Genomic DNA, 14,561 nt, shown 5'->3' on the forward strand with positions numbered 1-14,561 from the left:
CGGCCTGCCCCCCGTGACCCAGGGACGTCCCACAGACCCCATCAGCGCCCTCTGCAGACTGAGGCTTTGACACACGGGCCGTGGGGGACACTGAGCATCCAAACTCCTGACCCGACAGGGTCCCGGGAAGTTGTTTCCACAACCAGTGGAGTAACTCCTCACGCGGCCAGGAGGCTGGCGTCCACCCTGTGGTCCAGCTGCCCCCTTAGGATCTGCACAGATGAAGGACAGGGGACCGAGGTAGGAAAGAGCTCCATGTGCCCAGGGAGGCTCAGCCAGCAGGCAACCTGCCCAGTGCAGGGTGGACAAAGGGAAGGAGCAAAGTGGACCAGTGTTGCCGAATTCACTCAGCCCAGTCCCAAAGGAGGCAGACCACGGGGTGGGGGAGGGGGCACTTAACCCCCAGAGGGCTAAACATCAGAGAGATCACACCCCAGGCCCCCAAACACAAAGGTGTACAAGTCAACGCACAAAACGCAGCCCAAGGCAGCCGTGTCGGAACCGGCACGCCCGGTCACCACTTTCTGCTTTCGTAGCGCATGGCCCTGCCTCCCTGACCTGTCGGAGCCACAGGGCCACGCTCCTGCACGCCCTGCCCGCGGCTCCCACCTCCGCACCCGCTAACGGCTCACACGCCGCTCGCTGCTCGGGGCCTGCCGCACTTCCATGGCCAGATGACACTGTCTGGCACACGGCCCCGGCGCCAGCAGCTCCCTTGTCTGTGCACGCAGGGTTGGGGCAGGCGTGACCTCTTGCGCCCTCTCCCCCACCCCTCGCTGCAATGCAAGGGTGTGTGGGCAACAGTCCCAGCAGGTAGGACCCGCTTGGTGGAGGACAGGGCGGGGCTTGGGCCGCGGGTCTGCTCCACAGCAGTGGGGCCGGCATGGGCGGGTGGGAGACGGAGGAGTGTAAGCGCAGCCATGAAGAGAACGCACAGACGGCCCCTCGCCATCACCGCCGCCAGGAGAGACACTTGGCCCAGCTCCGCGCGCGCATGCGCAGTGGCATCCAGGGCCGGTGCAGCCACCACGCGGACTGGAGCGGGCCCCACAGCACACTGAGGACGCAGGAGGGAACACCAGGAAGGGCCTGGGCTGTCTTTTTACCTTTACTTTTATTATCGTGTGACAAAACGTCTGGAACATCATTGACTGAAGCATTTTCAACATCGGATGCAGAGGCATAAGCATGCACACCCCCTGTCCCCAGAGCCGCTTCAGCCCCCACAGAAGCTCCGCACCCACTAGCCAGCACCTTCCCGTCCTAGACCCGGCCCCGGCCCACGACCGCTGTCCTGGCGGTCTCTGAGACCCGGCGGCCTGGCGACGGAACCACGCAGTGCTGCCCCCCGCATCTGGCTGCTTCTACTCAGCGTAACGTTTTCAACAGCGGCCTGCTGGGGCAGCGCTGGAATTCTAGTCCTTTCTAAGGCTGCATAATATTCAACTGCGTATAAGAACGTGAGCTTTTAACAGCATTTCTGAGTACCTTGGCGGAACTATTAAGTTACATGGCCAGCGCTGTGGCGTAGTGGGCGGAGCCACCACCTGCAGTGCCGGCATCCCATATGGGCGCCAGTTCTAGTCCAGGGTGCTCCACTCCCAATCCAGCGCTCTGCTGTGGCCTGGGAAAGCAGTGGAAGATGACCCAAGTCCTTGGGCCCCTGCACCCACATGGGAGATTCAGAGGAGGCTCCTGGCTCCTGGCTTTGGATCGGCACAGTTCCAGCCGTTGTGGCCATCTGGTGAGTGAACCAGCAGATGGAAGAGCCCCCCCCCCCACACACCTTTGCTTCTGCCTCTCTGTAACTCTGCCTTTCAAGTAAATAAATAAATAAATAAATCTTACAAAAAAAAAATAACTACCCTGTGATTCAGGCCATGGCACAACGGGCTTTCTGCCTCTCACAGCTAAAAGAATCCTGTCCTTAAGCACAGCTGAGATTTCTACAGGCAGTGTAGCCCACAGAGCACCCAGGGGAAGCTCCCGGCAGGCGGCAAAAGTTCTCAGAGTCCGCCGGACGTGCCTGTCCATACCTGCATGAGGACACGAGCACGGGGAGCGCCAGGTTCAAGGCCATGCCCAGGGAACTGCACACGCCAGCAGAGCTCAGCGGCTGCTAAGGGATGAAGAAAGAAAAATGAGGCAGAATGCCTATGCGCAAGGTCTCATCTTTTTTTTTTTAAAAAGTATTCTTTAGAAACCTGAGTGAACAGGTATAATAATTCCTTTCTGAGACTATAAAAGTATAATGGGCAGCATTAAAAATCAACTATGCAGGCCGGCGCCGCGGCTCACTAGGCTAATCCTCCGCCTTGCGGCGTCGGCACACCAGGTTCTAGTCCCAGTCGGGGCGCCGCATTCTGTCCCGGTTGCCCCTCTTCCAGGCCAGCCCTCTGCTGTGGCCAGGGAGTGCAGTGGAGGATGGCCCAGGTGCTTGGGCCCTGCACCCCATGGGAGACCAGGAGAAGCACCTGGCTCCTGCCATTGGATCAGCGTGGTGCGCTGGCCGCAGTGCGCCGGCCGCGGCGGCCATTGGAGGGTGAACCAACGGCAAAGGAAGACCTTTCTGTCTCTCTCTCTCACTGTCCACTCTGCCTGTCAAAAAAAAAAAAAAATCAACTATGCTGCAAAGATGCAAAAATACACTTTCATTGTGTGCATAAACCATTTTGCAACTATTATATCACATATCCCCTCAAATAATTCTTCTAAAACACTTCATTTATTTTCCTCTATTCGGAGGGAGAGGGAGGGGGAGGGGGAGGGGGAGGGAATTAGGGAGTCTTCCATCCACTGATGCACTCTCCAAAAGCCCAAACAGCCCAGGTTGGGCCAGGCTGAAACCAGAAGCCCAGAACTACATCCAGACCTCCCATGTGGGGGCCAGAAATGCACGTACTGCCTCCCAAGGTGCACAAGCAGGAAGCTGGATTAGAAGCTGAGCAGTCGGGACTCTAACCAGCATTCTGCTACGGGATGCAGCTGTCCCAGGCGGTAGTAACCAGCTGGGCCACACCATCCACCCCACCTTACAGAATTCTACCATTTTTCTGGTTTCCTTCTCTGGTTCCAAGTCTCTCATGGCCTGGGAGAGGGCCAAGGCCTTTAGAGACCCATCAACCAACGCTTTCCCATCACAGCTAAAGGGTGCATTCACTGTCAGTCACCCTGGGGTGCCAGAGACTGGACCGGAGCAGGTCCTGGAACTCCCCTCCCCCGCCTCACCCACCACAGATGCTCTGCTCGTCACAGCAGGACACAACCCAGTCACCCCGTGTCCTCTCTGCACTCGACCTCCATCTGACGGGCAGAAGGGCTATGAGGGGACGGCACAGGTCTCCCAGGGGCCTCCCTGGCCAGCTAGGAGGCTGGGGCACCAGAAGAGGATGTGATAAAATACATCTCCCGCTTCAGGTCCAAGGCTTTCAAGATAATCCCCCCACACACGTGTGCACGCACTCCTAAGGGCCAAGTTACTGCAGACGCCTGCATGGGCAACATGTCCTGGGCAGACGCGTGGCCAGGCACACGCCTTTCAGAAGCTCAGAGGACAAAGCCCTGGCACCCGACAGTGACTCACACGACAGCTGCGGGCCCCAGAGGACACCCCAGCGGCACTGCGGGGGGCCCGATTCACCGCCACACCGCGGGAAGGGCTGCTAAGCCGGGCGGCAGTCGCCCCCATGGACGCAGATGCCAGCAGAGAAGCACGGGTTTGGGCTCGTGTCACAACTCTCAACACCTGACACGCCCCAGGGGACAGCACCCAGAGGGTGTGAGCCATGGGAGGGGCCCCAGGAGGGAGCGTGCTCAGGTCCCTGGGGCCATTTTCTCCCACATGCCCGTGGGGAGCCGGCTTCTCAGTATAAGCATCCTGTTTCCGGAACACCTGTCCTACAAGTTTCTGTCCGAGGCTCAGTACCTGGGACACGAACGTCCGTGCCTGAGAAGAAGCAGGAGAGGAACGCTCCAGCCCTGCTGCAGGCCGCTCTCCTGTGCCCCCGCCCCCCAGGCTCCCGTAAGAAAAGGGCTGTCCTCTACGTCAAGGCGTCCCAGCGCCGCTGCCCCAGGAGCCGGCCGAGGGCTGCGTGTTCCACCTCAGGCGACAAGCTGTCTCTGCGCTGCGCTTCTCGTCTCTCTCCAGATGGCTTGCTGGGTCCTGAACACGGACTCCTGGAAGATCCTCTCCACCTGGGTAGCAAAGCCGCGGCCTTCCTCCTCCAGGGCGTTGATGGTCTGCAGGGCCAGGGGCGTCCTTTCCCGGGGCAGGGGGTTGTTCAGGGGCCGCATGGGGATGACGGAGTTGTATTTGTGCAGCCTGTTCACCGAGTTCATCAGGGACGTGTAGAACTGGAATCTGCACCAGGTGTCGCGCAGGAAGTTCTCGGTCAGCAGCAAGATGGTCCAGGCCGAGCCGTTGACCGCGACGTCGAGGTTCTGCAGGTGCTGTCTGCCACACGGCATCTCGGCGAAGACCATCCCGGGGCTGATGCCGAACTCGTCCTGCAGCAGGCTCTGCACCCGCAGCGCTTCGTCCGTGTCCTCTTCCGCGTGCAGGATCACAAACTTGAGGAACTCCTCCTCCTCCTCCTCCTCCTCCTCCTCCTCCTCCTCCTCCTCCTCCTCGCCTGCCGCGGGAGCCTCCGCCAGGCCCACAGGCACCTCCCGCTCTTGCACTGGCTCCCTGGTAGCACTGCCACGCTCAGCACCCTCACCCAGGGCGGCCTCTGCACATCTCCTGGAACTTGACCCGGGAGGTCCCTGCTGTGTGTCCACGCCGTGGCTCGTACCCCGGGAGAAGGACAGGGGGCAGGAACCTGCTTTGGACTTGCCGACACCCATGTCACTCTCCAGGCCGGGAGGAGAAAGCTTTACTTACTGCCCAGCATTTCTTCTCAATCTAAAAGGAGAAATCACAAAACAGAGGAATATCGTAAATTTTACTAACATGCGGGAGACAAGGTTTTCATTCCACCTAAGACGGAAACGACAGAGGCCCTCGGGAAGTCCAGACTTCCGCGAGCCTCACCGCAGCTAGAGGCAGGCTGACAGGAGACACTGGGACATTTAAGTGGTACTGGCGCCGTACGCCTTCAGGTTAACATAAATTACTTCTGTATTTTAGGGCAAAGGCAACACCATTCTTGCCATATGGAGTGGTAATCCGGTCGCTCCATGATCAAATTACTGTGCCGACTAGGAACAGGTGAAGAGTTAAAATTGTATATGTGCGGGTGTAAAAAGTTAAGCTTAAGCTTACAGGTTTAAACCTTCCTGGTGCAGCTGTGAAAATAAGACAGAGTGAAGTAGCACCTTGACAGTAGGGACTCTGTGGGGAGCAACTCGGACTAGACTAAGTTACTGGAATTAAGACTTATTCTATGCATCTGCTCTCCCACAATATGGCGCTGGGAGAGGAGGAAACAGCTTCTACACAGCTGCCTCCAGTTCAACCAATAAACTGTAGGACCTGCTCCTGATTGGAGGAGAGCAGCGTACTCGGCGTGTGGGTAGCAGAGTTGGGATTGGTGGAAGAGGACTATAAAGGAGGAGAGAGACAACATGCACCAGGAACATCTGCGGAACATCTGAGCAGCCCCCGAGAGAGCCGGCCAGTGGTGTGCCGCTCCCCCGCGGAAGTGGGGAAAGTGGCAGGGGGTACCACCCTTCCACAGAGGTGGGAGGGTCGGCAGCCAACCCGGGAAGAACCAGCAGCAAACCTGGGAAGGGCCGAGCAGACAAAAGAACAGCGCAGGGTCCAGTGTCATTCCTCCATGAAGAGGGGGAGCGACAGGACTCCATTTTGGAGCACTTGAGACTCCATTCTGGGAAAGCACCCCCCCACCGTGAGACTCTGGTCTGAAACTATGATCTCAAATAGTCAGACAACAGCAGTGCACTACATCACCCTTGGCAGAGCACAGAAACCCCCCAGCATGATTGCTCAAGCTTAAAAGTAGAAAGGTTGCACCTGGGTTACCTGGGCTAATAATGAAGATGTGATTTGTCTATGTCTTAAGATCATAATTGCTGATTGTAAGATTTTAGCAACCGCTTAGCAACCGTGTATTCTCTCCCCCCTCCCCATTTTGCGGTTTTTGCCTTTATAAACCCTATACTTTAGTTCCTCGAGGCCTCTCTGTTCTTGTATGTTCAGAGAGCCCCAACAATTTGGATCAATAAATCTTTAACCCTTTGCTGGTTGCATGAGAGAGTCTCTTGGAGACGTTCCTCAGGCGGTGGGCGTTTTCAGACCCTAACACAGGAAAACCCAAAGAAACAGGGTATTCAAACATCAAATGCAGACTGACTTTTGTACTCAACGTAAGCACAAAACAGAGTGCAAGTCTTCCAAGGACGGCTGGTGGCACGCCACTGCCTCAGCACAAAGGGAAGACGTGAACCTGTGACTCCTGAGGGGAAGGGGGGGTCAGGACTGGCTCCCAGCCGTTCTGCCCGCATGGGTCAGCCAACGCTGCAGGGAGGGGCTGCCGGGGAGGAAACCAGCACAGGGAGATCACTAAGGAGACCTCTCCCCAGCCCATGCCAGAAACGCTAACGACACACGCTCATTCACAGAGAAAAATCTCCGCTCAGCTTGGAAGTGAAACCTAGAAACAGAAGTAACAATCTTCTCCGGTGAACACAACAAAGAATGAGGGGAGTCCATCAAGTGGGACACACATCTGTCACAGCTCAGTGACACCAGGACTCAGGAAAAATCTCTGGGTAAGCAGCCAGCACCAGGGGGTGGGATCCTCACCTACAGACACGCTGAGCACCAGGCACAGACCTCACCTAGACACGGTGAGCACCAGGCACAGACCTCACCTAGACACGGTGAGCACCAGGCACAGACCTCACCTAGACACGGTGAGCACCAGGCACAGACCTCACCTAGACACGGTGAGCACCAGGCACAGACCTCACCTAGACACAGGGAAGAATAATAGTGCCCGAGTCCCTCAGTTATCACAAGCACTCCTTATACGAATCTTGATGAAATTCTCTATGTTTTTCCTTATCGTAGCAGTTTTCAGCATTTTTCTTAAACAGCTGCTATGTCTGAATGACTTCAGCTTATGTACCTGGGTTATTTATATGATTATGAATATAATTATAATTTCTTCTTGAACTCTGGTCTTTGCCATTACTAAACAAATTAAAATGTTCTGGGATATTCCTGACAACACGGAGCCTGTGTTTCTCTCTTCCAAACTTGCTGTGTTTGGTGAGAGAATTCTCCTTGGAACTGCCTGGAAGTGTGTATTAGTATATGTCACAGAGAGCCAACATCTGCTGAAGTTACTGGGATTAGATTCACAAGGAGTACTTTCCTTTCTCAGCTGATCTAATCGTTCCACTCTGAATTTATGTTTTTTATTATTATTATAAAAGAACGCATCTAGACTCCGATCTTTCCTAGGTCTGAGCCGAGGGTGACAGGACCTGACTGGTCTGCACAGGACCGGTCTGCTGTTGTGCAGGGGAGAGAGAGCGCAGCAGCAGTCACCGGCGTGGTGCACAGCGGAGAGCTGGCTGGACTGGGGGCGTATCTACAAAGCAGAGCTGAGCGGATCTGCCGATGATGCGGTGGGCACTGAGTGCAGCCTGAGTTGTGAGAGAAGTGCAGCGTGAGATGTGTGTCTACACGCGTCCGTGTCCCTGGTGTGCAAAGCCTGCAGACCACGCAGGGGGAGTGCATGGGAGGAGGCGGCCCAGTGTGAGATGTGTGTCTACACGCGTCCATGTCCCTGGTGTGCAAAGCCTGCAGACCACACAGGGGGAGTGCACGGGAGGAGGCGGCTCAGCTGAGATGTGTGTCTACACGCGTCCATGTCCCTGGTGTGCAAAGCCTGCAGACCACGCAGGGGGAGTGCACGGGAGGAGGCAGCTCAGCTGAGATGTGTGTCTACACGCATCCATGTCCCTGGTGTGCAAAGCCTGCAGACCACACAGGGGGAGTGCACGGGAGGAGGCGGCCCAGCGTGAGATGTGTGTCTACATGCGTCCATGTCCCTGGTGTGCAAAGCCTGCAGACCACACAGGGGGAGTGCACGGGAGGAGGCGGCTCAGCTGAGATGTGTGTCTACACGCATCCATGTCCCTGGTGTGCAAAGCCTGCAGACCACGCTGGGGGAGTGCACGGGAGGAGGCGGCGGCACGGCTGAGTCCCAGTGCACTCCCAGCTTTTGAGGTTGAGAAGAGAAAGAACCAGCGAGGCAGGCAGCAAAGGGCTGGCCAGGAAGCCAGGAGGAAACCAGGGCACCACGGTCCCAGACACACAGGGCTGGGAACGGCCCAAGGCAGAGCGAGTGAGCGAGCCGTGCGATTGTCCCAGATGCCCACGACTGGCCGGGTAGAGGAGGACGAGAACGGGGAGCCGAGGCAGCACCGTGGAAAACAGCACAGACTCCAGTGGGACTGGACCTGGCCGGGTGGGGGTGGGGGCAGGAGGCGAGAGGCCTCTGGACAGCTCCCTGGAAGGAAATAAATTGGAGAAGGAGTAGAGAAAACCACCTGCAGAAGGTTTTCCCAACAAGGACGGGAGAAGGCTGAGGTAGAGGCCAGAGGGAAGGTGGGGTGGGCTGCGAGGGTGGCTGTGAAGCGGTCTGTGGGTTAGGGCTGCCAGGAGCCAGGAGGGAGCCAATTCAGCCCAGGAAGGGAGGCGCAGAGCCGCACGCCGCGCTGTACGAGGCAGCGATCCGGCCTACATGGTCGGGGCCGCCAAGTGCAAGGCGTTGGCGGTCAAACCAGAGCAGGCGCAGGAAGCTGCATGGCCACAGGCAGGTGGGGCCAGCCCAGGGCCGGGCCGGGGTCAGGCCGCGCTCCTCCGACTGCTTCGCTTTCTCCGTGACTCGGGAAGCAGGGCCCTTCCTGAGGGCTGCCTCGTTCCTCATTAGACGGGAAGGGGCCCGCTGGGGTGACACCCCCTTGTCGGCAAGGCCTCTGTTCCCCTGCAGGCAGGGCAGCACGGGGAGAGGTGGGGGCGAGGGAACACCCAGGGCCTGTCTGGGCCTCGGCCCCTGCAGCGTCTGCCAGCTTCCTGCGTGCAGGGCAGCCACCAGCCCCCTCGCCCCTGAGCTGCACGTGGGCTTCTCTTTCAGACCGTCCGGCTTCCCGGAGAGACCTTGGTAATGGCTAGCTTTCTACGTCAGCGGGCAAGGCCACAGCACCTGGCTGCTTGTCCAAACACAAGTCTAGAAGCCGCTGGGATTAGTGTTTAGCTCAGAGGACTGAGTAGGGCAGATCAGCCTCCAAGAGGCACGTGGGCCACATCCACTCTGCTGCAGGCTGCAAGGGTAGCACCGGGGCCCAGCAGGAAAGGAACGCTGCCCCTAGATGCAGCACGGAACCCTGCCTGGGTTTGCCGTGTTAGACTCCAGGTGCATCAGCTCTTGCCCAAGTCTCCAGCCCACTGGCCTGCCCAGGTTTTCAGATCAGCCCCAGAACCTGCACCTGCGAGCTGGTTCCCAGGAGAAACGTCTCTAAGTAGACACTCAGGCACGCACTGGCTTTCTACCTATCGACCTTGCTACAGTGCATCCTACTGGTCCTGCTTCCCTGAAGAATCCTAACCCAGCCCAGTGTGCTGCCCTAGGGTAAGAGTTCACTCCTGCATTTTTAAAGACATACTTGTTTATTTCTTTGAAAGGTAGAGCAACAGAGAAAAGGAGAGAGAGAGAGAGGGAAAGGGAAGGGGCGGAGAGGGAGAGATGAGAGAAAGGAGGGGAGTGGGAGGGAGATCCTCCCTCTGCTGGTTCACTTCCCTAAACGGCTGCAACAGCCAGAGCTGACCCAGGCTGAAGCCAGCAGCCAGGAACTCCATCTGGGTCATCCACACTGGGGGCAGGCACCCCAACACTTACATTTGTCACCATCCGCTGCCTTGCCAGGTACCCTAGTAGGAAGCTGGATTGGAAGTAGAGCAGCTGGACTCTAACCAGCTCCAACATGGGATGCAGTGTTGCAGGCGGCATCTGAACCCGCTACACCATAGCCCCGGCCCCAGTGTTTGCATTTCTAACACAGCCTGAGGCACAGGGATTTGGCCTGGCAGTCAAAAGGCTGGTCCAGACACCCACACCGCACACTGGAGTACTGAGCTCCAGTCCCACATCTGGCTCCCGACTGCAGCTTCTCGCTAACGCAGATGCTGGGGGACAGCCACTCCTGCCACTCACGTGGGAGACCTGAGCTGGGGTCCTGGCTCCCAGCTTCAGCCCAGTCCTGGCCGTTGAGGGTCTCTGGGGAGTGAACCAGCAGACAGTAACTTGCTCTGTGTGTCTCTCAAAGAAATAAGTAATTAAAACTTGGGAATTGTTATCAGTAATAATTTGGGAATAAATTACATACACACATACAACTTTAAGTGAGTGAGTCCGCCGTAGAAGTTGTTTCTGTATTTCCGTCACTGCCTTTGAGATTCAGACATTTAAGACATCTAAAGTTACGGATTCCAGGGCTGCACCCCATCCCCTTGGAGCAGCTGTTCTCCGCACCCGAACAGCACCACCTTATGGAAATACTGTGTATATGCAGTCAAGGATTTCTTGCTCAATGCAGCCTCAGTTAACATTAATCCGCATTTGCTATTAGGAAGCAGGCTTTGCTGGAAGCTGGCTCCGCACCGAGCCGGCTAGGTTTGAGGCTGCGAGGCAGGATCAGCAGACAGGACTGGGCTCACTGCCCACTGCGCCCGGCCGGCTCCAGGTCCAGCACTGGGAGAGCACTCAGGAGCACCGCCTGGAGGGGGAGCACGGAGCCGGAGGCGGTGCTGTCCAGGAAGGGGCCGCGTTTGCAGACAACGCGGGAGCACCAGAGGGCACCAGCGGTCCGGCGTGTCCCTGGATTCCAGTCCATGGAGGTAAAGGCAGACGCATGGGGGTAGCGGTGAGAGGGCAGCAAGAGGGAGTGAGCGCAGAGGACCTTGGACTCCATGAGGCTGGCAGAGTCCCTGTGGGTTCGAGGAGAGGAGTGAGGTCTGGGATGTGCTTAGACAGGTGAGAGTGGTTGTGGGACCACAGCGAGCTGAGGGGCTTTTGCCATCATCAGGACAGAAAACAGAGTCCCGAGCGAATGAGCTGACAGTGGAGACAAAGACTGGGAGGAGGAACGGGGTGACGCCCTGGCAAAGGTCACCGAGGCCTCCCAGGCCTGTGCCAGTGCACCTGGTCGCAGTGGTGCCGTGTGTTTGCCGAGATGAGACAAGCCACAGGAGCGGGGTGAGGTGAGCACTTAATCCAGTGGTGCCAGGACCCTGGAGGGCAGCTGTCCAGAAGGCAGCCGATCCCATGGGTCTGGGGCTGAAGACAGAACGGGGGAGGGAAGGGGGAGTGGCTGAAGACAGCAGCCGAGGCTGAGGGGCGTCTGGGGAGCAGGCCAGGTACCAGGGCTGCCCCACGCAGCAGGCACCAGCAGGCAGCACCTCAGAGCTCCCAGGGCAGGTCCACAGCCGTGGTGGGGGGCACCAGGAAGTGAGGCTGTCCCCAGGAAAGGGCGGGGTGAAGAAGGGAACAGGGGTCTGGCGTTGTGACGTAACAGGTAAGGTCGCCACCTGCTATGCCGCCATCTCGTACGGCTGCTCCACTTCCCATCTGCTCCCTGCTAACGGCCTTGGAAAAGCAGTGGAAGATGAGCCAAGAGTCTGGGCCCCTGACATCTACGTGGGAGGCCTGGATGAGCCTCTGGGCTCCTGGCTTTGGCCTGGCCCAGTCCTGGCCGTTACAGCCATTTGGGTAGTGAACCAGTGGATGAACATCTCTTTCTCTCTCTCTCTCTCTCTCTCTCTGGGTGTGTCTCCCTCTCTCTGTAACTCTTTCAAATAAATGAATAAATCTTGAAGAAGAAGGAAGATGAGGAGGAGGGGGAGGACTAGGAGGAGGAGGAGGAGAGGAGGAAGGAGGAGAAGAAATGGGAGCACGATGAACAAAGGGGCAGGTAAGCTTCGTTACGAGACAAAGTGACAGGTGGAACCTGCTTTGAGCTGAGACCCTGAAGGCTCCACCCTGGGTGTAAGGCAGATCCAGAAATCGGATGACCTTGGGGCTGGTGCTGCGGTGCAGTGGGTTAAAGCCCCAGCCTGCAGTGCCAGCATTTCCTATGGGCACCAGTACAAGTCCTGGCTGCTCCACCTCCCCTCCAGCTCCCTGCTAATGTACCTGGGAAGGCAGCGGCAGTTGTCCCAAGGGGCCCCTGCACCCAGATGGGAGACCAGGAAGAAGCTCCTGGCTTCTGGGTTTAGATCGGCCAACTTCCAGTCATTATGGCCATTTGGGGAGTGACAGTGGATAGAAGATCTCTTCTGTAACTCTGCCCCTCAAATTAAAAAAAAAAAAAAAAAAAAAAAAGGCCAGCGCCATGGCTCAGTAGGCTAATCCTCCGCCTTGTGGCGCCGGCACCCCAGGTTCTAGTCCCAGTTGGGGCGCCAGTTCTGGCCCAGTTGACCCTCTTCCAGTCCAGCTCTCTGCTGTGGCCCGGGAGTGCAGTGGAGGATGGCCCAGGTGCTTGGGCCTTGCACCTGCATGGGAGACCAGGAGAAGCACCTGGCTCCTGCCTTCAGATCAGTGCAGCACACCAGCTGTAGCAGGCATTTGGGGGTGAACCAATGGAAGGAAGACCTTTCTCTCTGTCTCTCTCTCACTGTCTAACTCTGCCTGTCCAAAAAAAAAAAAAAATAGATGACCCTTCAACAAATGGAAGTGCAGTTTTTAATAATTCCAGTCCCAGAAATAAGATTAAGTTACCGCTGCCAGGGACCTGGCAGAAACAAAGACAAAGACTTTTTGGAAGAGGAAAAGAAAAGCAGCAAAAGCAATCAACAATAGAAACAAACCCATATGGACTCCAGACTTCTATTAATAATGTGCTTGCTCTGTTCAAGGGACTGAAAGCTAATACTGAACACTTGGTCAGATAACTGGAAGCCTTTTTTTTTTTTTTTTTTAAGCACACCCATGGCAGGCAAGAACAAAAGCCTAGAAATCAAAGACACAACAGTTGAAATTAAGAAGTAAATGGATGGTTTAATATCAGATTAGATTAGCAGAAGAAAAAACTCAGGAGCCAGAAAACAGGCTAGAAGAAACCATTTAGGAAAAAGCACAGAGGAAAAAGAAAAGAACGGAAGATACGAGAAAGCAGACAGGAACAATGCAGGAGAGCCGCACAAAGAGAGGGTTTAGCAAATGTGTAAACTGGAGCCCCACGAGGAAAGCAGAGAGAAAACAGGACGAAAACAACCACTCGGGGCCCTCGTCGTGGCTCAGCAGGTTAAGCCTTCACCTGTGAAGCCGGTATCCCATGTCGGTGCCAGTTCAAGACCTGCCTGCTCCACTTCCAAACTAGTGCCCTGCCAACGTGCCTGGGAAAGCAGTGGAAGGTGGTCCAAGTGCTTGGGCCCCGTCATCCATGTGGGAGACCTGGAAGAAGCTCCTGGCCCCTGGCTCGTGGCTTCGTATCAGCCCAACCCCAGCCGCTGCAGCCATTTGGGGAGTGAACCAACGGATAGAAGATTTCTCTCTGTCCCTCCCCCTCTCTCTATGTAACTCTGCCTTTCGAAATAAACAAACAAATCTTTAAAACAAAAAGAAGTCTTACAAGCAGCAAGAGAAAATAATCCCCGTCAGCAGAGCACCCGTGAGAACGTTTCTCGCGAGAACAAGGACGGCAGGGAGACGACAGCTGCCCGTGCGGCCGGGCAGGGGGAGCGGCCACAGCGTCGTGCAGCGTCAGGAGCGGCTGTGCACCAACGCGAGCGCGGACTGACCACGCTCCCGGGCACAGACAGCTTCTCACAGCAGACACACAAGAAGTAAAACCACGAATAATTCTGTTATTCAAGAAAGACACAACTGAAGAGTCCTCTACAAAGAAAACAGCACACTCAAGGGGTTATGGGGAAGGCAGCCAAATTCTCAAAGAGGAAATGACACCACCAGAGGATTCACACAAAGGAACTGCCCCCCACTTCTGTTTATGAAGCCGGCATAACCGTCACACCAAACTCAATGTGAGAACTACGAAAAGGGAAATTGCAGATCAGATTCATGACTACTTCTTTAAAAGATCATAACAGGAACATGGATCCTGTCTATAAAAGGACAATAATCTGTCCGTGGGGCTGGCGCCGTGGCGCAGCCGGTTAAACTGTCACCTGGGATGCCTGCGTCCTGTGTCCGACTGCTAGTTTGAGTCCCAGCTGCTCTGGTTTCCATCAGCTTCCTGCCAATGTCATCCTAGAGGGCCACAAGTGATGGGTGAGGTGCCTGGGCCCCGACACTGACACAGGGCCCCCCGGCTGGAGCTCCTGCAGGGCCCAGGCACCCAGCTGAGCAGCCCAGAACATCTGCGGCTTGATGACTGGATGGCGTCTTGCAGCTGCAAGCCCCTTCCGGCCCTGACTGGCTCCTGGTTCTCACCATCCCACGGTGGACCGGGGAGCACTCCCCCACCTCCCCTGTATAACAGGAGCTCCTTGTTAGGCCAGGGCTGAACTGCTTCCTGACCCAACAATCACTTTTGGGCTCTGCTGCCTCTCTATTGGTTCCAGAGATTAC

At 56.6% G+C, this 14,561-nt stretch overlaps 1 protein-coding gene across 6 annotated transcripts in view; it reads right to left on the reverse strand.

Moving 5' to 3' along the window:
• Positions 1–1,097: 1,097 nt before the first annotated feature.
• The window catches only part of TICAM2 (TIR domain containing adaptor molecule 2), a 28,305-nt gene continuing 14,841 nt past the window's right edge, over positions 1,098–14,561 (reverse strand). For 4 of the 6 annotated variants that reach the window (XM_051843321.2, XM_008254897.4, XM_051843323.2 and 1 more), the window contains exon 2: positions 1,098–4,903. In XM_051843321.2, the coding sequence (XP_051699281.2) occupies positions 4,102–4,845 (744 nt within the window). In that variant the 5' untranslated portion in view covers positions 4,846–4,903 and the 3' untranslated portion in view covers positions 1,098–4,101. 6 annotated transcript variants of the gene reach the window in all.

This window comes from Oryctolagus cuniculus, chromosome 6, assembly GCF_964237555.1.
Source record: "Oryctolagus cuniculus chromosome 6, mOryCun1.1, whole genome shotgun sequence".
Lineage (NCBI taxonomy): Eukaryota > Metazoa > Chordata > Mammalia > Lagomorpha > Leporidae > Oryctolagus > Oryctolagus cuniculus.